General features: G+C 45.0%; 1 protein-coding gene across 2 annotated transcripts; it reads right to left on the bottom strand.

Moving 5' to 3' along the window:
- Positions 1-90: 90 nt before the first annotated feature.
- On the bottom strand, positions 91-25,552 carry PCCB (propionyl-CoA carboxylase subunit beta). Of its 2 annotated transcripts, XM_055723475.1 has the most exons (15): positions 25,336-25,551; positions 23,664-23,783; positions 21,268-21,336; positions 19,885-19,941; positions 16,512-16,625; positions 14,760-14,870; positions 14,355-14,463; positions 13,279-13,399; positions 9,308-9,389; positions 7,027-7,150; positions 5,619-5,726; positions 2,919-3,019; positions 1,731-1,829; positions 1,417-1,510; positions 91-357 (listed from the first exon to the last, which is right to left on the bottom strand). In XM_055723475.1, exons 1-15 carry the CDS (start codon positions 25,516-25,518, stop codon positions 236-238), a joined length of 1,614 nt encoding a protein of 537 aa, XP_055579450.1. In that variant the 5' UTR covers positions 25,519-25,551; the 3' UTR covers positions 91-235. The 2 variants fall into 2 exon arrangements, with proteins under 2 accessions (XP_055579450.1, XP_055579451.1); XM_055723476.1 differs by lacking the exon at positions 14,760-14,870 and having other exon boundaries at positions 25,336-25,552.
- Positions 25,553-27,665: the final 2,113 nt, after the last annotated feature.

Below are 27,665 nucleotides of genomic sequence, written 5' to 3'. Positions count from 1 at the left end.
TAACAGCTCACCCGCAGCAGCCACTGCACACTGTGTTGATTATTAACCCACCAAAAAGGGTTTAAAGAGAGAAACCGGTAAGACCCCAAATTAAATGAGATATGTACTAGAATTTATTGATGGTCACTAGCAAAATGAAAATGAAAAGAAATATTCCCATTGCAGAGTAGGCCTGCACTTAAAACAGAGAGTATTTGTGCCACGTCCTCCAGCATGGCCAAGCCCCTCTGCACACTCACAGCGGGATATTAGCATGTTTCTTCCAGGGACTGCTCTGTGTTTTACTGGCCAGCACATCCAGGTCATGGCAGATGCGCAGGCGGGTGGTCGAAGGTTGGATGATATCATCGACAAACCCTGTAAAAAACGAAAAAAAAAAACCAACCCTGAGAAGCCATGAAGAGTTTGCCTCTCAGCCTTCTATGTCTAGGTTGTAACGTAAATTAGCAAATCAAAACACTACTTGGCATAAACAGTTCACAAATTACAAATTAACTTAAGAAAATTTAAAATAGCCTGAAAAGCAAGTATTGCTGTGTCAATAGTTTTTTAATTAGAAACATCTGCTTTTTCAATTTGTGCAAAAGTCAGCAAGCCAAAAACTGTTCAGGAGGAGCTTTACTCACCGCGTACCACACCTGTTACTGCAAAGTTTTTGACATACCACCTCCCTCCATCTACTACTGTTACTCTGATTTAAAGGTTCAGCCGTGACATCCCTTGACTTTGCACGTGCAGGAGTCTCTCCCCCGGCTCAAACAGCGGTAACAGACAGAGGGGGCAATATTGTACCGAGTGGCTGTGGTGGAAGACAGCTTGGCTACATCTTCCTGGCTCTGTGGCACTATTAACAGGACTTAAATGAAGTACAAAACCAATCAACGGAGTAAGCCAGCATAACTGGAAACGGAGAGAGCCGACCCCAGAGTCTACAGAACTGCCTCATAGAGCGCAGCCAATGCTTCAAAGCCAGAAGTAAAATTCAGAAGTAAAAACAGTGGGGAAATTTACTCAGAAGAGCCCTGGGTAACATCACTGAACTGAACTAGCCTCTGTCCCTCTCTAATGGCCACTGGGCTGCATCTTGGACTGTCAAATAGATTGTCAAAGCACCTGTACTTTTAAGGGAAAGGTGGAGTTTTGAGATGCTTTCCAGTATGTACAAAATTAAAAATGGCCTTTTCAGCGCAGACCCTGCCTTTCACCAGTCTCCTTCCATCTGAAGATGTGGTTTGTGTCTAGATGTGTTTTTCTGTCACACGCACAAGCTATGGTTAAGCATTGCCTTTCTGATTCTGGTACAAATGTCTCGCCTAAATAACTTACTCGTTCGGAAGAAGTTTACTCAGTAGCTACAAACGTATCTATGTGCAATGGCAAACAAACAGGGGACCCAGCGTGTGAGATTAACCGTACCTCTCATGGCGGCAGGAAAAGGGTTTGCAAACTTATCCACATACTCGGCCTCTGCATCTGCCTCTTTTCCTCTGAAAATGATCTGGACGGCGCCCTGCGAAGACCAAGCCTACAGGTCAGTGACAGTCACTCAGGTGGTACAGAGGAAAGCCGTCTGCCCCACCAGCCCCTGCCCCCACACTGCGTACAGACAGGCGCGCCAGTACGCTGCTTCACAGAAAATGCCAGTTGTCTTTATGGTGCCAGGCCACCTCCGTGGCGCTGCGACGGCACTGATGGCTGCTGCGCACCAGCCTGAGTCAGCCTGCGTTTACCTTTGCTCCCATCACTGCCACCTCCGCGGTAGGCCAGGCATAATTTGCATCTCCTCTTAAATGCTTTGAACTCATCACATCGTAGGCTCCCCCGTAGGCCTGGAACAAAACCCAAGGGATTAATTATTGTGAAGTGCCCTCGCAGCACCAAGAGCCTACATTCCTCTCGCAGCTTTTACTATTCCAAAGACATGCGAGTGGGGCTAAATTGCACCTGAAAGAGACCACGAGTGTCTCCACTTTGCTACAACAATCTCCCAAGACTAGGTGTCTCTTCAGCTAGAAGCACAGAAGAGCAAGGACGGGGACTGTTGGTAACCAAGACCATTGTTGATGGCAGGGGGAGAGGAATGAGTGCGTAGCTGGAACAGCAGAGGCCTCAACCTGCGCCCTGCACATGCACGCAAACAAACCAGCCAGCATGCTTCTGGGCTTCCCTGGCCAGGGAATGCAGCACTTGGCCGCTGCAGTGCTCCACTCTGGTACTGGAAGTGGTCCAGACAGCCGTGATGAACAGACACTGCAGAGCCAGCTGCAGCACAGTCCGTTTCAAGGCATTACTGAAAACTAAGCAAGGCTGCAAGCCCTGGGCACCAAAGGATGGCAACAGTCAGAAGTATAGGGTTGGGAAGAAGGAAAGTTTTCTTTTCGCTGTGATAAGTTTTCAACTTATCAGAAAAACAAGCAAGAGGGGCAAACTAGCAAGGAAAAATTAGACTATAGCAAAAGCATATGGAAGAAGAGAAACCACGTGAGCGTTAAGCCTGCAGACGCAGCAGCAGAACAATAGAGTCGGCACTGGTTTGGGAAAAGGAGACTGAAGTGGCAAGAATTGAGACGGAAGCTCTGGTGTGTGCAAACAGATGGCATGGACCTCAGCAAGACACGCTGGGGGACAGAGGACAAATACTTGACTGAAGGCATTCCAAGGAGAAAGCAGAGAGCAGAAACACGCGATTTCAGAGGAGTGCAGAGACAAAAGGAATGAAGGAACTGAGGTAATAGTCTGAGAATAGAAGACACGGCCTCTTGTAACCTGACGACGAGGTGTTACCAGATGGGACAAATGGAGACGTGACAACGACAGAAAGCACAAGTGGGACAGATGGACAAAGCTTTGCATAACTAAAATTGCTACTACTGAAGACAGGAACTCTAAAAGAACACCATGGAATCGTGCCAACTTACCTTTCTGGTGATGACAGTAATTTTAGGCACAGTTGCTTCTGCAAAGGCAAACAGTAGCTTTGCACCATGACGTATGATTCCACCATACTCCTGAGCTGTACCTACAAATGACAGATTTTTTTTTCACTCCAGGGAATTCACAAAACCACTTCAGCAATTGTCATCATCCGTTACCGGCAGCAAACTTCACCACCACCAGCGCTATGTTAACGTCCAGGAGAGGGTAATACCAGGCAATGTCCTCCATACAACACCGAGCCACTCTGTGAAAAACCTCTCACCAAAAGCAGCCGATGTTTGCATTTAAGGTCACACAACCAGAACACTCACCAGATGGTACCTTCCTAGGAACAAAACAGTTACATCGTTTTCAAGACTCCAGATCTGACTTGCAGTGAAAAACACAACCTAGATTCACTTCCCCAGAAACCCGCTCTTCCAAACACCTTTTTTTCCAGACCATATGGAAAAGCAGCTTAGCTGCTATACCACAGACCTGTCCTAGCCTTCCTTCAAGCAAGTCCGAGATGATGGACCTTAAAAGACCGAGCATGAATTCCTCTACAGGAGTTCTCACAGCAGGTGCTTTTGGAGCATGCTCATAGCAGCCAACAGGAACATAAGCCATCCCTGTCACAGGGCGTTCAGCACCGTTCCACCCCACCCACAGGCCTAGCTGGCTTCACGCAGCAGCAGCAACTTTATTTCTAGGATTTCTGACCATCAGACCACTGGGCAGAACTCTACAGTTGTTTTCTAGCAGTTTATCCACCTACTGACTTTTGCTTTCAGCACCTGAGATAACCTCTTAGAGTACTTTGAGATCTTTTTAATGGATGACTTCATTTTTTTTAATGTAAGATTTGAAGTAAAAATTCTTTTGTGAGGTTTATTTGGTAGTCTTGTTTGGTGGCTCAACTTTAATGCTTCTCCCCAAGCATAATCTGAGTGTCTAGTAATTTATGCCTATACTTACAAATGTCTCCTCTCAGCTGCCGTTTCACTTTTCACTTATGTATTTCCCTCCAGCCAGTGGGACTTGTCAAGGCCACAGAACCTTTCCAGCAGCAGAAATCAGAACAGCTGTGTCGTCTTATCCCAGAAGCAGTCTGAACGCAGCTGGGACGCTCAACCGAGACCCCGAGCTGGGGGAGCACACAGACCCCGTCATCCAGCCACAGCCTCAGTTTCAATGCACACTTAGAACAAGGTAGCCAAGCACCTGAAATGCTTCAAGCGTAAGATCAGATCATTCAAGTATTATTTGAACTATTCACACTGTCACCCACGGCCAATTAACACAAACTCTTTTCTAGCCATAGATTCAGTCCCAAACCCATGCTAAAGATGCGTTTGGGTCACTTAACACTGTGAGATGTTTGGTACATCTGTGTGGGCCCATGTGACAGATTCTTTCTTCTTCTGTACTGCACAGGAGTTGTAGCGATCACCACCCTCAGAGTTACTCAAGCTGAAATTTCTAATGTTCATGTACTGATCTTGCCAAAACTCCTTAAAATACAACAGTTCAGGATCACTCTCGAGCCTCAGGTCTCCCTAGATTTCTCTGCTTTTACTTATCTTCCATTCACCTACTTGCAAACCAACATTCTGTTGTGCATTACTGTGACTACTTTTAATTGGCCACATGGAAGTAGCTTTGTTCTTGGATTCTGAGCAACTGTCCATATCTAGATTCCTACAGTGGCCGCTGGAGCGGCCTGAGCCCCATCAGGCAAGGAGGGTGCATCCTACAGCAGGAGAGAAAGGAGAGAGAGCAAGAGGGAAGAGGAAGGTTCTGTTAAAACACGATTACATTGTATTGAAGTAAGAATGGGAATGGTGACAGTGACGTTTTAATGCTTTGACAGCTGTACAGGCCTCGAGGGAAACCTTGGTTGATACAGCAGTATATTGTTTTATGAACCTTATATATACAACCGTATATATAACCTTATATTCAACTGTATGAAAGACTCAGGATGTTTATTGGTGTAACATTTCTATTCCTCTCACAATCTGTTTTCTAATAGGTCATTTTAACGTTGACTGCTTACAATAGCCTATGCTGAGAAAAAGTCTAATCTCGGGCCTTTCCTTACCGATTTACCTAAAGCTTCTAAATCATGGACATCTTTATCTGAAAAATGCCTTGGAGCATGGCAGAACCTAGACTTTCAAAGATGCAGAGAGCAGGGGTGTGTATAACTGAATCAATGGCAACCAAGGACATTCTTTTTTCCCCCCTGTAGCTTCCTCATTTACACATTTGGGCATTAAGTACAGCAGGTCAGACAGTTTCTGTTGCTGCAGCGAAGCCTGGGTAGCAATGCAGGCCTGTTGGTTCAGTAACTCCGGTGCCGAGCAGGTCTGGCTGGAACACATCTTCACTGTGCCCTCAACTGCCGCTGCTTTGGCCCTCTCCTCAAGCAAGCCCAGTGAAGTTCTGTGACCTCACAACACACTAATAGCATTATTGGGGGCACAGTGAGGCACTTATTTCTTTTTCCTGCAGTTTCTTGCGTATTTCAATATCCTTTTGTGATGACCACTCAGAGTTTCTGTCCCAAAAAAGCAGGATTTAAAAATCTGGCTTGTTTAAAATCTACTACAAGTAAAGGTCTTTTCACAGATTTTTAAGATGGGTCTTTAACACCACCACCACCCTGCAAGGAGCTGAAATGTAATGGCAAGGCATACCTGGCAAAAACCCAGGAACGTCCACAAAAGTAATCAGTGGTATGTTGAAAGCATCACAGAAACGAACAAAGCGGGCTCCTTTCACTGAAGAATTTATGTCTAAGCACCCTAAAATTAAGAAAACAAAGTGTTTACAATTTTTGTGGTCTGCTAATGGCAGTAATTCAAGGCAACTCAAAATCACACTCCATTTTGGCTGTATTGTCTTCTTAAAACAAAACAAGCACTTATCTGCCAGTAATATGGAGTAATGTGCCATGAAGTTTTGCTGGTTTAGAACCAAGATTAGAGTACAAGCTACATTCAACAGGCACTCGTTTTTCTGAGCGCTGTTTGTAGAGACTTTCTATCCCCACAAGTTTAAATATATTCTTGTAATTTAATATGTTTTTCTGTAAATTTTCTCTTCATTGATATTTTTCAGATCAGTCATATTGAAAGGCTATAGAGTTCTCCATTAAAAACCAAAAAAACCTCAAAAAAATCCATTAAATGGCCCACTATGAGAAATATAAGCATTTCTGGTAAACATGCTGCAAAGTATTTCTCTTCTGGTTTAGTGCCATTTAGAATTATGTGTTATTATATTAAACTGAAACACATTTTGTATAAAAGCATCTGTGGAATGTTAAAATCAAGAATATTAGAAGACTAAAGTAATATGAAAGCCTGCTAATACCTTGATAGTCATATCTTGTAAAGATTACAAAAGAATAAAACATCATACTGGGTCATCTGTTTTTCCCAAACAAAAAGGCACAAATATTAAAAACAAGGAGCAAACCAGAAAGTTCTGATCAGTGAAAGTCACTTCAGAAATTACCTAGGTAAGGAGAGAAAGCAAAATCCCTCGACAGTTCAAAAAGGTGATCTTGGCTGTAGCTACATGTTGTACCTCCACACCCAAATGCTCCGAGATCAAGAGCCCCACCTGTGTATGTCTGGAAGCTCTGCACTGCTCTAGCTATAGCAAGCTGACAAAAACCTCACCCTACGGAAGAGTTTTAGGCATTTGAATGCTGTGGAAGTAAGTCTGCAGTTCCCATATTATGCTTAATCCAGTTAATCACAGGCTGCTGCCAACTAAGTGGTGGTCTTCCACCCACCCCACTCATGTGCGCCTACCGCTCCGCTTGTGCTGGATACAGTGGTCATTGATCTCCCTGCGAGCAAGACCACCTTGCTGATCCACTAAAGAAACAAACTGTTTTTCAGTTTCACAACTCACAGCTGCATTACAATGAGATTCAAGACAAAGGAAGCAGTAGAAAAACCAGCGCGAATGAGCGGAGGGACCGTGCAAAACAAAAACAGCCTCACCGCCTTACACAGCATGCAAAAACCAGATGTAACAGAGAGGAGACAGTGTTGACAAGTTTCACACTGGACTCGTACAGCCAACTCTAACCTGATGCTACTTTGGGTTGGTTGCCCACTATCCCGACAGTTCGGCCATTCATCCTGGCAAATCCAACAACAATGTTTCTGGCATAGGAAGGCATGATCTCGAAGAATTCCCTCTCATCAGCAATCTGCAAGGGTGAGAGTTGGGCAGAGCCCATATGAGGACAGACAGACATATGTGTATTTATATACACAGGCAAACACACCATCAGTTGTGTTAGTATCAGAACTTTTAAAACATTTCGCAATTTAAACAAAAAAAAAACACACACAAAAAAAAAACCAGGAAAGAGACCATTCCATCTTCTTTGCAGCCTTCATGCCAGGTATTAACTAGTGCTGCACTTACTATCAAAACTGCCACTTAGGCAATCTATCAGAGAACATCTTTATGACATATTTATTCCTCCATAGTGAGCCTTTTTTCCTAGCTTGTAACATTAAAACTTCAAATCAGATGTTAAGAACTCCCTTCTCGCAACTTAATTATTGGCAGACTACATTTTTAAAGAACAATTTCCAGTGATAAAAAGCAAATAGTACCCCACAGAGCTCAGAAACTCTCCAAGACACGTTTAATAAATACTCTTTCTCTTTGCACGTTCAGAGCACTTCATTAACAGAGGCCAGGAGAGCTGGCTCTGCTGTGTCCATCTCCCCCGGCCACCAGCAGTGCACACAGTAGAGAACGGACAAACTTTTATCTGCAGCAGAGGAATGCACGCACTACGTCAAACATGTCTGTCTGGAACCACAACTCCTCGGTAGCTGCACTTCTCCCTGGGGTTGAAGTTCCAGCATGTGTTCTGCAAAGTGACATCCGCTGGTGTATAAAGCGGTATCAAAATTCACATGTTCAAAAGAGATCATAATTACACATGGAGCAGTAGCGACACCTATACATGGCTGCCTAGTGTTTCCTACTAGAATTCCATGTTTTCAGCCCTTTATGAGAACTTTGCCTATACAGACTGCAATTTGCCAGCCATTTCTGGGACTGTGGCACAATGAGAAATTGTGAAAAATTTATTATTAAAGTAGTTTTATTTCCTTCCTTCATGCTTCTCTAAGTCTGTGAGACTTCAGGGTTTTTTTCCTAGTTCAGATTTTTTTTAAAATGCCAGCTTTTAGAACAGGTAGTGCTGAAATTCAGAATGGAAGAATCCAGAGAATAAAAACAGCCTGAGCTTGCTTTCTCCACTGAAGTTAGTCTAAATGCAGCCAGCTGCAAAGCGCAACGTGTTAGCTGAATGAGCGTGTGGGGATAGACAGTCAAATAAAACAGCAGAAGGGAGAAGTTTGTAAAGGTCCTACAAACACAGCTGAACTCCCCCCACACATATGTGCTGCCCGCTGTGAAATGGAGTTACTCCTAGCTTCGGCATCCACCTAAGAACCCCGGGTCGTCTGCCATTCCACATCCCTGTGATAGAAGCAGCAGCTGGAAATTTTAATACTCAAAATTCAGACTCTCAGGCTGCTCTACAGGGGGCTGTAGCAGTTTCATGTGATAAAACTTCTTTTACAGCCATGTTCTCTGCCCAAGCATTTATAATGTATTCAGTTGTTAAAACTGGAAAAGTGAAGCACTCAATGTTAGGCAAGAGGATTACCAGCATTGCCTAGGCTGCTTTAATAAAACCTCCATCATTTATAAATTGCAATACTGGCTTTCAGGTTCTTTTTTTTTTAAATAGTAAGATGTTTCCTTCCCTGCCACCCTGCCAGGAGATCTGCCTCAATGAAACTTCTAACATCGGACTTTCCAAGCTTCTGAGTCCTTGACTTGTGATTTAAAAAAAAAACAAAAAAAAACCCTCCTGTACTGTCTGTGTATGTTATTGTCTCTTAGAATAAACAGGGAAGGGTAAACCTTTGGATGCAGCCTATGTAGTTTATTACCTCTTATAAAAAAGTGACCAAATTGAAGACAGTAATAACAAGGTGTGGGTCGGGGGGCAAGTGAGAGAACTCAAGGCAGGAGAGGATTTCAACCCCAGAGAGAAAACTGACAGACAGCATCTTCCAGCTGTAGTTACACATGCAGCATATGAAGATGCATCCTGAAAACAAATCTTAGAATTCCTTTCATATGCTAAAATCTTTTTTTCTGCAGTTTTTGTGGCCCCTTCATTCACAGCTACTACACAGGTAAAAACAGTAACTTGTGAAGACTGAAAAAAACTTACCCTTGGTGCCATTCTATTGGTTTCTTTCAATTACTTAAGACACAGAATATAATATATCCACATTAATTGCAACAACGCTCACACCAGCAGACTTACAGAGTGTATGATGTCCAGCATATCGTAGGCTTTAGTAGATTCAGTTGGGACAACCGTGTCCAGCTCAGGAACCAAACGGTCACTGCAGAAAATAAGTAAGTATGAACAATAGTTACTGATCAGATGAACACCAAGACCAAAAAAAAGAGTTGCACCTCTCAGACACTTCATGGAAATGCTTCTCAAATACGGGGAGAAGGAACAGTCCTCTTCGTCTCAGCCAGTTGTGCCTCAGGCACTGAGCCCTGTGCAGCAGGAAGACTAAAGCCCAACTGATCTCGTCCTGAAGGAGACAACTCCTCGACAGGCACCTGTGCTTAGGAAACCATCTCCTGGAAATACATTTTCTCCTCTTTGACTGAAAGAGCCCAACATCAGGCACAGGGGATAGTGGGGGAGGTGAGAGAGCATGCTGCACAGGGCGCTGAGGCCACGGGGGCACAGCTCAGCCGTGGCTGGAAGGACTGGGTAGAACAAGCATCAAGGCGGCAAAAGCAAAGAGCCTGCTTGGCCGGCGGCTCCGGTCCTCGCAGCTGGACGGGCAACACAATTTCTCCCAACAGCAAAGTTTCCTGTCACATACCTGATGGACCGTGCAGACAAAGCTGAGGAGCTGCACATTTACAGCTCTGATCCCTTCCTTGCCCACGCTGTGCATCTGTGAATTTGAACACACTTGGCCATAGGAAAACTCTCCATGCTTACTTCCCCTGTCACCCAACAAGCGGAGCCTCATGGGTGGGGAAGCACATCTCTCTCGCTCCTTCAGTTTAACGGCTGTGTTTGAAGCGTCTTTATTGTTACTCTGCTTAACAGTGACGCATTCATGTGGCGCTTTACTTTTAACAGAAATGCTGCCTCCCTGTTAGCAGCTGACACTACCAGTTACCTCCGTCTTTGATCATATTAGTTTCATTAAGGACCTACGAGTGTTAGCCATGCACTGGGCCTTTGGATTAATTCAGTCCCCCGGGGGGGGGCAGGGTGTGCGTGTCAACTTTTGGCAGTCAACACTGAGAAGAATTCAGGGAGTTTACAATTGTGCTATTCCATAAAAAAAATGATCTGTATTTGTTATGAATGGTGTTTCTGTGGAGTTGTTACTGAATTACTATTTTAACAATGCCGTGATTTAGTGCACTTAAAACAAGACAGCACAAGGTTCTAGACACCCAATTTAAAACCAAAGTGATCTGCAGTTTGTCAAAATCAAGACAAAAACTAATAATGCAAGGCCCACAGCTGTCTCTGTGCTCCCTCACATACACAGGACCAGAGAGGCACAACTCCCTGCCGAGAGGGTAAGAGATACATCTATTAATAGAATAAAACTAACAGCAACACCTCCAAGTATTTTTTCCACATGATTAAGAGTATCGCATGTAAGTATTTTCATAAAATGATAAAATGAAACCTTAATCTGATAAAAGCAACCACTTTTAGCATACTAAAACCCCAAGCTACAGAAGATTCTAAAACTTTTTCTTGTCCATAAAGTAAATGTGAATGTGCTCTTAAGTTCTGGCCACTGCCTGTGGTACTCCAAAGGACAGGGGAAGTGGAAAAACGAAATTACTGCTTGCATAAATTCTGTGCTGTACAGTACTGAGGGAAATTACAACAGCATTAAAATAAATAACCATCATCCAAACGAAGACATTACGCAGGATACCACAGGTTGGAAAATCTCCTTCAAATCATCACAGATAAAGGACAACGGAGCTTGCCAGTCAAGTCACTGGACTTAAGAGGCTGAGAACTGTGTTTCTTACAGATCCCACTTTTCAGGAAGGAACTGCTGCTCATCATCAAAGCAGTCACATCTGAAGCTTGCCACAGTTTGAGACACTCTCACCCAGATCGATGCTGGGTTTTGTTCAATACAGAAGTGAAACTGTACTCTGTTACCAACAATTGATAACAACCTCCTCCAGGAACTTGTACAAACACTTAAGGCTTTTGAGGAAACAGAATTTGTTTATAGGCAAAGACTATAAAGGTAAACACAAAGGTGAAATCACACCTTACACTATACCAAATGCAACGAACAAGACACCTGTCAAAGGCAGGGGACATAGTCACCATCAGACAACTTGGAACTATAAGGAACCTTCTAACTCCAGAACGCAGGTCACTGACACAAAACTCAAACCGACAGAAGTTTCAGCAACCAAGACTGACATTTTTCAACACCACAAAGAACCCACCTACCCAGAGAAAACAAAACAAAACCACCCCACCAAATTCTGGACTTAACAGTGAATACAAAAGTATATTCTATTTAATTTGCATTATTCGTGGCAAATTTTGGTGGTGTGAAAATGAGTAAGAACAAAATTAGAGGAATGGGCTTTGACTGGAGCAGCGGTAAGGATCAACCACATCAATCCAAAGCAAAAGGAGTATTAGGTGTCAATATGTCCAGGTGAAATAATACCAATGTAAGCGTTAAGACCACAAATGGGAGGAATACTGGAGACACTGCTATAAAAACAGGCAAATTTAACAAATAATCAGTCTTCACGTGTATAAAGACTACTAAATTGAAGTTATTAGTACAATTAGTGCATTTATTATACCGTGATCCTCTAATGATGTATCTGGTGCCACGTAAAGGATTATCTCCCTTAAAAAAATAAAGAACTAATTTCTTATATAAAGTAGCTACAACGTAACCGACAGCTTCTCACAAGAATATAAGCTATGATAAAATACATTGATTAAAAAAAAATGTTGCCTCTGTAATGACATTAAAACACCCCTATCAAGTCTATAGAGGGTGATTATCCCAGTACAATTTTTGAATGCTTAGAAAGAACATGGTAACTTCAGAGATAATCCAGAAAATTTAGCAAATAATGCAAGAGATTTGCTTTGGTTTGTCACTATCAAACCAGAACAGTCTTCCAGTTTATTTAATAAACTCCTAAAGACCAACATCTTGGAAAAATTTAGGACCAGCAACTAACCGACCTGTCTGACCATTCTCTAAAAGCAGCTAGCAAATTTATTTCTCTAATAGTAAACAATGTATTTCAGGTACCAGAGCAGTGATTTGTGAAATCCATCCAAATAAACCTCCTCACACAAATTGTTCCAAAGACATTGCAAAGCACAGTGAAGCGTGAAGAGATAACCTCCCCATGGTAAAATCTTCATGTGTGTAAGAACCACGAGACACACATCACGCACATCTACAGAACCGAAAGGAACACATTCAGGCTGCTCCCATACAGGAGAGGGCGACAACCCCTTATGGGTTCCCTACAGAAAGGGCTGAGCTGGGGCTGCAGCGGGACCTCAGGTCAAAATGCTTCCACTCCCTTGACATTCTCTGTCTTTAACACTACTAGCACGGCTGTCTACTCAAACCGTCCCGTGCTGGCACTCTGGCTGTCCCTCCAGCTCCTGGAAAAGTTCTCTGATCAAAGTCCAGACAGTTGCTGGTTTTCCCCTCCTGAAGTGAGTGAGCCCTTCCCTTGTCATGCTGCCAGCTACACGGCGCGCCTGAGAGACAAGTGCCAAGCCATGCAGCTTTCTGCCTCCTTGGCTTCCTTGGTGCTGGCTTCCTTGGTGCTGCCCCACCTCTACCCTTAGCACACAGAACTTACCCAACAGAGATGTAACTGACAAAGAAGGGCAAGTTCTCCCCACTCGTGTTCACTGTGCTATTCTGCCTCACTTGTCTCAAGAGACTGTGACAGCCCATCTGTACAGAGATTACTTCTCCCCATATTCTGTACACAGCCTGCGTAACTTTTCTTTCAGAAAATAAAAAACCCGAGATCTAACAGTGAGCATGTATGTATGTACACATGCATGTTGAAACACTCTGCATATTTACACACCACAATGCAGAATTACCAGCCAAGATCCCAGGCACAAAACACTTCTCTCTCATGCTCCTCGAGTCAGATAAGCCATGAAATTTGGTGGTCAGAGACCACAGATCACAGCCAGTCTCCTCTTACCTGGGATCATGGCATTCACAGACTGGTGCTGGATCACGGTTGCTAAGAGGTAAATAATTAAAGAACTCTCGGAGGTTAAGTAAAGCATCTATATCATTCTCAAAGGCTCTGTGCGCAACTCCTGGAAAGAAACAGTTAAGCAGTTATTGAAATTATTTTAATTTTGCAGCTTTTCATTTTCAAGTATGTACCCATAAAGATACAGAGAAGTAACAGCAAGAGTTTTTAAACCTGAGCTATTAACCATCAGGAGTTTTAAGCCACCAAATCTGACCAGCTAAAAACATCTAGAAAATGTGTGGCTGTATCAGACTTCCTCCTTAACAGGCCTGGATTATTGATCTCATATTTAAAATAACATAAAGGGGTTTATCAGCTATCACAGACCTAGAGCTGGATCCCAATCTTCTGCAATTCAATCAAGGTTACTGTGCCGCACTCAAGCTTTGGACTACAAGTTCTTTTATAAAGGCTGGTGCTGAGCAGTGTCTCTAGTTGTGGTTTTGGTTCGTCACCAGTTCCGTTCACATACCATTTGAGATCCCACAGTCATTTCAAGCCTCAAGAAGATTCATGAGTCACCAAGTTTTCCCAGATGGGGTGTGGGGGGGAACCCACAACAGCGCTTCATCTCACATTGTCACTCGGTTTATAGTTAAGAAGTTCAGTCAATCATGTTAGTAAGCAAACAAGGGGTTGTTAACGAATATTTCAACCCACGTAAATGTCTGGACAACAAACAAAAAAACCCACACCACCCCAAGCCTGCTTTGCTAAGCCCTGCCCTCTGTCAATCTTCCCACTTCTAGAATCTTTTGTGGATTTGCTACTTTCTCTTCCAAATCCCAGAACTCTGCCACACTCCCATTTCCCCTATTTTGTTTTCCATTACTAAAAAGGACCAGCAAGAGAGCCCCTACACAGGGTAAAATCATCTGCTTAAGTAGTTTTATCACTTCGACTGAAGTGACGCTTGAGTACAAAACTGCATTAGACAATCAGCTGTTTAGCCAGAACAACTATGTCATTTACTTTAAAGAACAATTAGTATGTTAAGTGAACTACCCAGCTCTCACCGGATACAGTAGTGTGTGTCTTTGCACCCCCGAGCTGCTCTTGGGTGACATCTTCATTGGTAACAGACTTAACTACGTCCGGGCCAGTGATGAATAGATAGGATGTATCCTGGGGGAGGGAAAAAAGCAAAACCACACAGTAAATGCTACAACCAAGCTGCAAAAGCTCCTAAGGGGAAGTCACAGCCTCTAGACACTTTCCCCAAAGTAAGAATACAGTAGAACATAGGGGAAAATTTCTTAAAATTCCTTAACGTATTAAATTAAAAATCCCTCAAAAATGCAATTGCATCGAAAATACAATTATCCACAAGTTACTGGGGAAGTTTCTCTTGATTTTTCATAAAATCAGCTTAATCCATCTGAAAAAAACATCCTTCATGCAGGGTCAGTTTGCACCCTCACCTTCACCATGAATGTGAAATCGGTCAAAGCAGGCGAATACACAGCTCCACCAGCACAAGGACCCATAATGAGGGAGATCTGTGGAACTACCCCAGAACACAGAACGTTTCTCTGCAATAGAAAAGACGTCTCGTTTTACCAAAAAAAGTGCATCTTTCGGTCTGAATTCTTGCAGAATCTGTGCAGGCAATCACAAACAGGAGAGGACAGCTTATTTTATTTACTGGGAGATAAATAAGTATCTGTTGAGAATGTCTTGGTGCAAATAGAACCAAAATAATTTTGTTGCTTCCATTTTGCTTCTTTCTGTTCCCATGCATTCGGTTTCATATACCACGCAATGATGGCAAAGGAAGCGGGAATGCGTGACCTCAACAGATGCTGCAGGGGCAAAAACTTCACTGAGCCTGGAGTGCCGGGAAGTGTACGTAGCTGAAACTTGAACATACAGGTACGTTTTATCGCTCAGAGGCAGCAGTAAGCTTTACTAACAAATTGTGTCAAAGATTCTTTTAAAATCAGATTCCTGCATCAGCTTGAGTTTTACACAAGGGTGAATTACTGCTGTCCACCAACATGGATGGCATGGTGTCCAAAAAAAATGTTTACATTGCTCATTGCTCAACTGGATTACAACCAATTTCTGTAACTTCAATGTATCATCCCAGATTGCGCTGATCCAAAAGACTGTTTGCTCTAACTAACTTGTTATCCCACATGCTCACATTCCTACTGAAAGCACAATCACGTTTATGTTCTGTGCGCTTACTTTAAAGCAATGTGTTTCGTTAGGCATATAAAATAACGTCATTCCTGTGAAAAAAAAACAATCAGTAGCACATCTAGAAGAAACAGTTCTTGCATTACCCACAAAAATACTGTAGAAACGTGAACCTTTCACCCATTCAGTAAGTACTGGACATCCCCAAACGGTAACATTTGTACTGCATACTATTCTTTGAACAGAAACATCTGACTTGCATCTTTTTTTTCTCACCTCCCACCCAAAAAAAAAAAAACCAAAACCCCCATTTTTTCCCCCCACCTTGACAACACAGGCACTTGGTCCTTCTGATCTGAGTTTCTCAAGTTTTCTTCAAGTGCATAGTGTCTGAGTTAGTTTAAGTCCCTCTTTCTGCAGTGGAATTCTTTCTTTCACCTTTTATCAGCCCTATTGAAAACAAATCTGCTGTGTGAAATTCCTAACATGTCTGTATTTCAGAGACGCGGGGACAGCTGGTGGTGGATCACAACCATAAGTCACCTCACGAAACACTCTCTGAACTACAGCATGCCCACCTGTCTCAAACACTCGAGAAAAATTACATCCCACACACAGGCAACCTATACGTCAGTGTAAATCTGAAAGTTAAATAGTTGTTTGGGATTTTCTTCCAATTAGGTAAATTGCCTATTCTTTCATACTTGTGACAGATCTCACTATATAGCGCGGCTCCTACAAAGCTTTTCGTTGGACCACCGTGTTTTACAAGGCCCAGCATTGCCCATGTTTAACACATGGGTAAATGGAACTAAGTGGTATGGTAGTTTGCCCAAAGCCAAGAAGAGAACCAAGGAGGCAGTCCAGGTCTCACAAGCCCTCATATATGCTGCTTTATCCACCAGGTAACACTGGCTGAAATAGGACGATGATAACCTAAAAGTTGACTTACAAACACCGACTTAAGTAAAGGAAGACTTTGTCCATCTTTGTGGATGCCAAGCTTCCGGGTCATCCAGCAGCCTACTTACCAAAAATATGTCTGCATAGCCTGCCAAGGACTCCACTCCCTCCTGGATACGGGCTCCTCCAGAGTCATTCAGCCCAATCACGGGTGCTCCAACCATGGCAGCTTGATCCATGACCTAGTGATGAATACAAACTCCTCATTATTGACCTAGCTAAGCTAAAACCCCAAAGCAACTAACTCCAAAATGCACACTCCCTAGAAAAAAATCCAAACGTGCCAGAATGTGAACTGCCTACACAGCACTCAGTTTCTGCTTCACTTGTATTAACTATCACAGTCACTAAGTGCTTACTGAGGTATCGTGTTTTAGCCTCCAGTCTGAATGAGTCAAAAGATACACAGTTAATCCCTCTCATGGTCTTTAATATTAATCTGCCCCACTAGCCATGCATCTCTGTACTCGCACTGCATTATCCAAACCCTGTGCTAAGTGACACTGCAGTTTGGACCAAAGAGGATCCAGCCACCTTTGTTCATAAAAGGTCTCAACTGCACCTTAAACATTCTCTCATATATGTCTAATCTGATCTTAGAAGTTTATTGCAGTGGTGATTGCATAATCTCCCTAAGCAGTATATTCTAATGCTTGATTATCCTTCTTAGAAGTTCTTTGAGAAGACTAAACTAAAACCTTTCCTCTGGAAATTTAGAAACGTTACTTCTTTCTTGATATATAGTAGTCAGAGACAGCAATTAACTACTACTTTGCCTCCACATTCGTAAACATTCAGGTACCTCAGATCTCCTTTCAGTCTTCATGTTTCCCTTCACGTTTCTAATGTAAGCACCATCAATTCAGTCACAGTTCTTTCTACATCCTATTTTCTAGACCTCTGATCAGTTTGGTTACTTGCCTCAAGATCATACGCAATACTCCCAACAGAGGCTTAAGTGGAAGGAACTAATTCCTTACATTCCTTACATAAAATATTTCTGCTTATTGGATCCCAGTAAAATGTTTGCTGTTTTCATAACACTACAGCACCAGCATATTATGTCAAGATCTGCTTTAACATTTAAGATCTGCTTTTGCTTCTAAGTAGTTTTCTATAAAACTACACATTGTCAGTTATTCCCCATTTTGAATTTCGAGGTTGCTTTTCCCTGCCTGGTATTAGCCCTTTTTAATCATTGCCATAAAATTGTATCTTATTTCAGACAATCTTTAACTTCCTAAGATTTTTAAAACTTCAGTCCTGTCTTTCAGAGTGCTTGCAGCATCAGCCTTGAATTTTACATTGCCCAGAAACACAGTACCATATTCAAATCCATAGTATCTTAGCGGTACCAAAGCTCCAGCCCAAACATGAATCAGTGATAACTGTCTTGTTCTGGAGCGGCTTTGTTCCTACTTGCAGTCATTCCACGTAAAACAGGGGCTCTTCAGGCTTTGTGCCTGGATGTCCATGTAAAAGTTGAAATAGGTGGCAGACACACCGAATGACTTTACAATTTAAATGCAATCTCACATCTAAAAACCGTCGCTGTGGATTGCAAGCAGGGGCTCTGTGAGCCAAGAGTGCCCTCGTTTACTTATGTGAACGTTACACAAGGCATTAGTAAATGCCTTATTAGAAATCAGCTGAGTTGACATTTATTGCTTCTTACTGGAAGCCCTGTAATGCTATGGGGACAGGTTAGTGAAAAAAGTTCACTGATGCATTTCGCTACTTTCCAGGGACTTACATATGGATTATTTATTTATTTATTTCAAGGCTTTTCCAGACACTGAAGTTCTTCCTAAAACACACATCGATATGCACATTCAGACTACTGAAAATGTGTTCATATATTTGAGACCAGACATTTTTTTGCCATACCAGTTTTTATAGGGAACATTGTCTTGAAACATGACATCATAGATGCACGTATGTAGGCTTTAAAGTGGTCCCCACCACAAGCAGGCACCCATTAATCCCAAAAGACCCACACTAAGTCTCTGCTGCTTCACAGAAACCATTACAAGCATTTCATGTGGTCTGAAAGACCACAAGGCTCTTCTGCAAAAGTAACCAGCCCAGACCTACCCAGCTTGGATCTTTGCTGCAAGATGCCAAATACTGCTACCTCTCTGCAGCTCCAGGAAAAAATCCCAAATGGGAAACAATTACCACCAATGGGGCGGATCTCCAGGAAAGCACCTTCACTTCCATGTTCCGTGACATTTTACATTCCTTATGCCACCGATAAGGTTGGCAGAAGCTAAGACTGTCTCTCTTAAAACAGATTTCTGCTTCCCAGAATGTGGCCTAAGAAGAACTAAGAGAAGCGAGACACCACACCACCCAGAGCCCGTCTTTATGACCTCTCCACTGCCCAGGCTGCAGCCTCAGACCCTGAGCCCCAAAGCAACCGATGCATCCAGAGCCTTCAAACTCCGGAGCCTACCACTGATGTTGATGCCAACCAAGAACAGTATCAGCTTGGAAGGACACAGGTTTTTGCTTTTTTTCTAGTTCTGCTATCAGCACTCTCCCTGCTTCTTTAGAAGTCAGAGATCAAAAAAACCAAGCAGAAAGGATCCCATCATTCCAGTACTATTACACGCCTCCCCAATAGAGAGAGACACAGCAAAGCTCCAATGTGGAAGGGCAGTATCAAGTCTTTCCTGATACCAAGACTTGGTATTTAATAATAACTTGGCCAAGCAGTTATTATCCAGTCCAAATTCTTTGTGTTTCTTAGTTTTACACCTCCTCACTGCTGAGAAGCCTGTGCCAAAAAGCAGTTATTTCCATCACGAAAAAAGGCCTTGTGCACCAAAAACCTTGTTTCTGATTCCACAGCAACAAGATCCAGGAAATCTTCACCAGCCCATACCACTAAACACTCACACATGAAAAGGTTCTTGTCCTCCCCACAACTGGGATTCAAACACCATCTTTTCCAGTGAGACAAGCAGACAAATCAGAATAAATAGCCACAAGTGCCTGATAACTGTTTATCTTCAGATTGTTCACTTGTTACATTTGCTTTTTATAAATATTACACACTTCCACACAGCACTGTTTACAAGAAAAAGTTTCTCCTGAGTCATTTCACATTTCTCCAGTAGACAATGGCTAGTTAATAAATACTTGTGCTCTGCAGGTCTCTTGTCTTTGGTAGCACGGTACAAAAGGCAACTTAATTCCAACAAAGTGTGTATTACTTGGAAAAGCTGTCTTATACTTGAAAAGCTTCCAAAGGGTACCTCTCTGCTCACCTGTGCTTTCACTTCTTAATTGACATGAGGAGGCAGGCATTTTCAGGTTGCCATGGCATACACCAGAGTCCACTAAAGTCAATCACAAATCATATTCTCCAAAGTCATTAACGCAACAAATTGAAAAAAGGACGCTCACAATCTTTTGTTTTCTCCTATGCAATATTACCTTGCAGATCTTCTGGGCATGAGCTCCAGATAAACTGCCTCCAAATACTGTAAAATCCTGGAGGGAAAAAAAAATTTCAGATTAGGGAAAGAATCATTTCAGTAAAATGTCATAAAATGTTGCAAGTGAATAACGCAATCCTACAACACCCCATATTTGGTATGCTGGTCCAAAACAACTTGACTCCCTTAGTGCAGCCTGCAGATCAATCCTGTCCAATCCAAGCCTCCTTTACAAGGAAAACGATCTTTTATATGCATTTGCCAGTGGATTCCATGTTAAAATCACAAACTTACTATGCTGTCTTTGGGTTGTTGGTTTTTTTTCCTTCACAGAAACAGCCTCTCTTTCTACAAATATACGCTACTCTTTTATAGACATTGTCAATACTGAAGTAGTCTGGAGAAATTTCACCTGTGAGGAGGGTCTGTGTTCGGCTCCTATCTCATGTTCAGGCCCACATAACAGTGTCCTTCCTTGGAAGAACTATATATCCAAGTCAAAAAAGGCAGGGGGTATGACTCGCTCCAAGATCAGACAGCAATAGTCATTGTGGCCATGATAGCAAATTGAACAAAGGGTACTTTGTGGCCCAGAACAGAGAAGCAGTTACCAGTGATCTGAGAGAAAGCCTTTCTTACACAGTGTTAAGACTAACCAAGATAAATCTCTACCCATGGTGTTTCCTCTAAAAATGTTAATATAAAAAGTATATTCTAACATTAAAGTATCTATTTATATGCTGTCAACTAATCAGAGTTTGAACCTGAGAAACAATTCAAGGCTGCTAAAGTGCCCTCTGTCATAAATACTGCTCACTGCAATTCTAGTTGATGTCTCCAGCGAACAGCCCCCATTCCGTGGCCTGAAACCCAGAAATGGTTCTCAGGACCCGCAAAGCCCTCCACTGACACAGGTCTCCACACACCCGCAGGAACTCATCCACACACATCCAGCCGCAGGGACAGAGTCAACACTTGCAATTCCTTCAAGCACACGGGGCTCAGCGACTTCCCCATTAATTCACAACTTGATTATCAAAAATGTTTTGGGAGGACTCCTCCAGTCTCTCAGGGTATCAATATGCAATGATATTACACCGAAGTAATAACAGTTTGTTTTTTCCAAAACGATCCCACTGCCTCTGCATTCTTCACTCTTCTCATCTCACCCTCGTCACAACTGCAGCTATCACCCAGCGAAGTTTCTAGAAATGCTTTTTTGCTTCTTATCTGAAGGTGCCCTGCTTCCTCCCCCAGGATGTTACATCCATCTTATGCTTATTGGTAGAAGGTACACAGGTACATTACTATACTGAAATATTGTGAATTTATGTCAAAGGATAAGTTTGTGCTATTTAAAAACCAACAAGCAAAACCATACCTGACTGAAAACATAAGCCAGTCTCCCATTAATCCGTCCACGGCCAGTTACCACACTGTCTCCAGGGTACTGTATTAAAAACAGAATAAATTAATTTTAAATAATAATTTTTAAAATAATCAAAGCAGCAAAACGTCCACTAAAAAAGCCACAAACTTATACTGAGAACTAAGTCAAAGCAAAGACCAATTCTCCGAGAGGCTGTCTTTCATATTTGCAGTGGGGGCTCCACAAAGATTCCCCCCAGCCCTAGAAAGGAAAACTTAAAGGTAATAACACATAGCAGTTGTGTATTAGTGTAAAGATTAGTGAATTTTGCAGTTTCCCTTCCAATTTCAGCACATCTGGAGTTAAAGCAAATCACATCCTTAAAAACAGGATGCACCTTTTATTAGGACCACCTGATGTTTTTGAAAGGACACAGCACACAATCCCTTCTTGAGGTATTGTTAAAGAAAAGAAAACAACCCTGGAGAAGTCAAAAAATATAATTACAGTCACCTGAAATACTTCAACTTGACCTGTCCCATTTTTCACCCTGCAAATAAGGGACGAAGAAAGAGCTGGAAGAGGAAACGGAGCCTGTGAATCTTAAAATCTGGTTATCTATGTTGTCTCACTTTTTAGTGAGGGAAACGTATACAAGTCTTTCAAGACAACAGTAGAAAAGGAGCTTTACTGGGCTGTAATAAAGGAATTCCAGGCACTTAAATGCTTTTTTGTGGTTTGATATTAAACAGGAAAAAAGAAAAAATGAAGAAAAAAAAAAAAACCAAAACAGGCGGGGCCCACTCCAAGGGCTACTTATGCTCAAGGTTATCTGTTTTTGCAAGGTCACACCGCTCTGGGAACTCTTCTCAGCCTGAAGAGACGGCACTGCTACCAGCTCAGGAAACACACCTGTAGTTCCAGCCACTGTCTCACACAGATGACTCCTAGAAGCCCAAGCAGCCTGCAGAGTGGCCTGGGTGTGGGTACAAGTCTTACCCTGCCTTCAGAAAGTTCGAGAAACTCAAGAGAAATTCAATGCTAAACTAGTATTCCAGCTCACGGGGCACAGTTATGTCATCTGTTGTCAAACTGCACTCTGCAAACACAATCTGCAGCTCACTGAAAGGTGAATTCTGAAGGACAAGGAAAAAATTAACTCTCTCATCACTCTCAGGACTTTGCTGCTCCTCCTGTCTTCAAAACCAGCAATTTTTTATCAGCACTGTGGGATGCAGCATTGAGTAGCGTGATGAGAGGCAACACAGTAGTTATCCGAGTTTGCTGGGGAACAGAGTAAAAAATTTACTTAAGAAAAGATGTTTGCTCCTATGCTCATTGAGAGGGGAGAAGGTCTAATGTGACATCCTCCCCAGCACCAAGTCCCATCAGTCTCCAGGCTACCAAAACGAAAACAAATCCTTCACCTTTGCCAGTTCCCAATGCCACAGCTGCTCACTGTGGAAGCCTGCTGATCCCTCCCTCATCCACACGATGCAGCCCTGCAACTTGAAGGACTGAAAACTCATGAACTGGTTTAATAACCACATGAACAGAAGTTGTAGTCATTGTGTGCAGCATGGGGCAGTGGTGCATGCTGAGCAGCTTCTCACCACACCCCAAACCAAAATACTCCGCAGCAAACAGGGCCTTTTGCTGCAGAGAGATTCACGTTGAACAGGCCCATCTGCACTAGCCACTGACACATCCCAGCATGTTTGCTGGTCCTTTCTGTACTAAATCTCAACAAAATACTTTTCCCCTGTAGTAATTTATCAGGCATCAATGTTATGGTGAGAGACTTTGAGGAGCCACAGATTTTCCCTCTACGTGATGAACTTCATGTACCACGTTGGTGTAGGATACATAACCATGTACCTGAAAACTGCATAAACAAGCAGATTGCAACTTGCTAACAGACCAGTATGAACGCCTGAATTTCCAAACATATCAGATTTTAAGGCCCTAAACGATTTTATGACTGTAATTTGGCAGACATAAGGATGGATCTGAGTTAATTCATCCTATAACTCTTAATGTTACCTGTAGGGAGGCAGAAGTATCTACCCATATTTGTTCTTCATATCTAACTTGACTGACAAAGTTGTAACAACCACGTTCTACAGCCTCCTCTATTATTTAAATTACAAATCTAACACAATATCCAGGGAGGTACCTGAGCCAAGCAGGTGACCTTATAAAAAAAGGTATCAAGTTTAGACAATGGAAAAGTAAACCACGTAAGCTGTTACATGGAAACTGAGAATGGTAAAAGGAAAATTGCAAAACAAATAAAAAGCTGAAAATAGTAAAAGAAATTACATGTCAGCAGAAGAGCCTACTTTCAGCCAGCTGGCTGGCTAATCAGCAGAGGAGTAAGAAACAAGAGTTATACGATATAAAACTACCTTATTCTTACTAGAGTCCATCCCAAAGTCAGAACATCTGTGTTCCACAAACATGTCATATTCATCAAAACTGTCAGGGTCCAACAGCAGAAGAATCCGTTCCCTTGCTGTCAGCTTTCCCTGAAATGGAGCAAGCAACAATTAATATAGCCATCAGGTGGTTCTGGCTCTGTTTACTGACCACCAACAGACCTGGTTTAATCAAACATAGCCTCACTTGATCTGCCACATTTGGCACATTAAGCAACTGCATGCCCCCAAAGCTGGAAATAGCCTATATTGTGATTATCCACCTTAAAAACAAGCGTAATGCAAGCCAGACTTTGAAAAGGCGGCTGACTACTGGAGCGGCAAGACCACAAGATAAAGGAAACAATCTCAGAGTCTTTTCAACAAGATATAATAGCATCACAGCTATTTTTGCCTACACATTTAAATGCTGCTATTAAGGCCTTTGTTCTATTCTTAAACATGGAACCCTTCCACAGCTGAACCAGTCCTTACCCACAGTTCAAGGCTCAATTCACCATGCTCGATATTTGACCACAGCAAATGAGAGGAAAAAGGAAATACGACAGCCTGCAGGGATTTTCTGACAAAATCCTTTTGTTCTTTTTTCTGTTGGGACATTGATACGGGCATAAGTAGAGAAAGGGCCAAGAACATAACTGACTGACCAGATATGCATGTCCCTTGCTCAGGACTGATGATGCCAAGCAGTAATACCTGACTGCAAAGTTCTTTGTCTCTTGACCTGCCAAACCAATGTTATTTCCAACCCAGGTAAGCATCTGTCTCCAAAGGTCAGGGCACCTGGCTTGTCTTCTTTATAGGGGATGGTGTGACCCTACCTCAACATGACGTTAAAACACAGGTCAGCTTCTCTGCAAAACTTCAGACCACTAGGTCAAAAAGTGCATGAAAATCAACAAGCGTAGGAAAGCCTAACGCAAGCCATGGATTCTATTTACATTTAAAATGCCGTAAGATGTTCGGGGCCCACACACACGCAGAAATGCTTGTGTTTTGGTATGTCAGCGCCCTAAATGTAACGCGGTGAGCCTGTCCCTGGCGGGGGGGGCACTGCTGCTGGGCGAGCCGGCCGCTGGCGGGAAGGGCTGTCACGGTCACCCTGATGCCTACACGCCATCGTGGCACCACCAGGTCCCTGCGTTACACTGAGAAGACATCCCAGCGAGAAACAAGAAGCAGGAAATCTGTACCGGCACCCCCTCAGCATGGCCCAGGTTCTGAACGGGAGAGGCAAGGGCCTGACAAGCCGGCGGCTGTCACCCTTCCCTCTGCCCCCCGCCACTCTGCTAGCTCGCTGCTCTCCGAGATCACCTCACATCGGCCAGGCCAGCGTGAGGGGCCGGGCGGGCCGGCTGCCCGCCGAGCCGGTGAGGCGTTACCGCCGGCCCCGTGCCGCGAGGCGGGCGCTGCCTCAGGGCGGCTGCCAACGCCGCCTCAGCCGCGCCGCCGGCCCGGCCCGCCCGCCCCAGCGCTTCCCGCCCGCGGCCGCGGGAGGCCGCCTGCCCCCGCCCGCAGCACCGCTCCCGCCCGGCCCGGGGCCGGCGGCCGCCCCGTTAGGAGCCCGGCGGCGGCGGCGGCCCGGGGCCCGGCCGCGGGGACAGCGGGGAAGAGGCTCTTCCCCCCGCCGCCCGCTCCTCACCCGCTTGTGCTGGGCATCGATGCGGCCCTGCCCGCCGCCCAGCAGCGCGGCGCGGCGCTTCTCCTCGATGCGCTCGGGCACGGAGGGCGGGCGGGCCCCCGAGGCGGCCCGGTGCGGCCCCGGCCCGGCCCCGCGCAGCCGCGCCGCCGCCGCCGCCCGCCGCAGCACGCGCACCGCCGCCATGTCGCGAGCCCGCCGGCGGCGGCCGGAGCGGGAGCGGCGCCTGCGCGCGGGCCGGGCCCAGAGCCAGGGCGGGCGGGGGCACGGGCGGCGGGGCCCGGGGCGGCCCGAACCGCGCCGGGCGGCGCAGGGGAGCGGCGGGCAGCTGGCCGGGCCCCGCCGCCCCCCCGGGCCCCCCCCGGCCGCCGGTTTTCTCCGGCCGACTGGTTAATGGCTCTTGCCCTTGCGCAGGGCGCTGTGCGCCGGCCCAGCGGGACACGCACCGGCTGTCCCCCGCCTCCGTCTGGCTTTGGAACAGCCCGGGGGGACCCCGGCGAACGTGCGCTCCAGCAGCGGGGCCGGCGACGCACGGGGCCTGCCGCTCCCGGCGAGCCGCCCGCCTTGTCCTTGCGAGCACTGGAATGTCCCTGTGACACCGGCAGCGGCCCCCTGCCTCCCGGTGTCAGCGGGCAGCCCGGAGGCAGCCACGGCACGATTCCAGGGCGCGAAGGCCGTGTGTGCGAGGGTGTTGGGGCACACGCCACCCGCATGGGCACAGGCCGAGGTGCCCGGCTGCCGTGTGGCCGCAGTACGGAGACCTGATGTCACCCATCCCCAGGCAGCCCGCCAGCTGGCCAACACCACCGCCCACCTGCCCCGTACTTGGTCGCCCCTATAGCTCATCTCGGGTGCTGACCACCAAGGAGTAAGAGCGAGATGACAATCGCTGGAATAGCACTAGGTGAATGCTGCCTCACCCATCCGTACTGAGCACAAAGGAGGGCACAGGCTTGGCCCTGTAGGTGTCACAAGGGTGAGTCTGGAGAAGGCTCTCCAGGAATGGAAATTCTTGGGTCGTGCAGCATTCACAAGCTGCTGTGCAACCACTCATTTTGGAAGGGCTCTCAGGGCTCCAGTCCAGTCTTCTACTCAGAAGAGAGTCAATGCTGGATTCATACCAGGTTTCTCAGGGCTTTGTTAGTCAGATCTTAAAAGTCTGCAAAGACAGACTGGCACAGCATTCCCGGTCCCTGCTTCAGTGCTCAGCTGGTCTCATGGGGAAACTAGTTCCCCTCCCACCCCTTCTATTAAGTAGCAACCTGCCCCATTTCGATTTAGGACAACTGCTTCTGGTCCTGTGAGTACGCACTTCAATAGAGAGACATTACTGAGGTGACAGGCAGGCTTTTCAGTACTGGAAAACAGCTGTCAGTGGTGTCCCCAAAGGCTTCTCCAGGCTAGCAGAGCTAAAGGGCAGTCCCTCAGCCTCTCCTCCTGGGGCAAGTGCTCCAGCCCTTCACCATTCACCATCATGCTATCCCTCCTCATCACGATGTCCCAAAGTGGATGCAACTGCACTGTAAAAGATCCTGTGAAAAACCTTGCCCAAGCCAAGGTAGATGGCATCTGCTCTTCCCTCACCCACAGAACTAGTCATCACCAGAAGGCACCAAGGCCAGTTACACATGATTTACCCTTGGTTAATCTATGCTATTCCCAATCACCTTCTCCTTCGTGTGCCCAAAAAGACATCCAAGAAGACCTGCTCCATGGTTTTCCTCAGAGACCAAATTGAGGCTGACTGCCTTACAGTCCCCCAGATCATCCTCTCCACTCTTGTAGATGGGCGTAACTGAAGCCTTTTCCCAGCCATCAGGGATCTCCCCTGATCTTCATGGGCTTTCAAAGATGATAGTAGCCTTGCTGATGCCTGCCAGCTCTCTCGGCACACTCGGGTCATTCTGTCTGGTCCCCTGGACCGTATGTGTCAAAGTTTCTCAGTAACTGCTGCCTCAGTCATCCTCCACTATCGGTCACCCCTGTCCTTGAACCCCTTCCTGTAGGCACAAATGCCTGGGGAGATCTTGTCAGTGAAGACCAAGACAAGGAAGGCATGGAGTACCTCAGCCCACACCCTACCTGGCGTGAGACTGTCTCAGCCCCCAGCCAGAGTAGCTGCAAGGGGTTAGCTGCATTCCTCCCACCTGTGAGACGGCCGCTCCTCTGCAGCTGCTAACTGGGCTCGGCACTCCCCAGCCAGGCTCAGGCAAACACCAGGAAGCGCAGGTTCTCCCTGGTCACATTGCCCAAGCAGAAACAAACAGGAGATGTCTGGAGCAAAAGCCGCCCATTGTCCCTCAGTAGGAAATATATGTGCACTGCAGGTTGGT

Source organism: Falco cherrug, chromosome 11 (assembly GCF_023634085.1).
Source record: "Falco cherrug isolate bFalChe1 chromosome 11, bFalChe1.pri, whole genome shotgun sequence".
Taxonomy (NCBI): domain Eukaryota; kingdom Metazoa; phylum Chordata; class Aves; order Falconiformes; family Falconidae; genus Falco; species Falco cherrug.
Note: the sequence above shows the minus strand (reverse complement) of the source record. Positions and strands in the feature narration are given on the sequence as shown.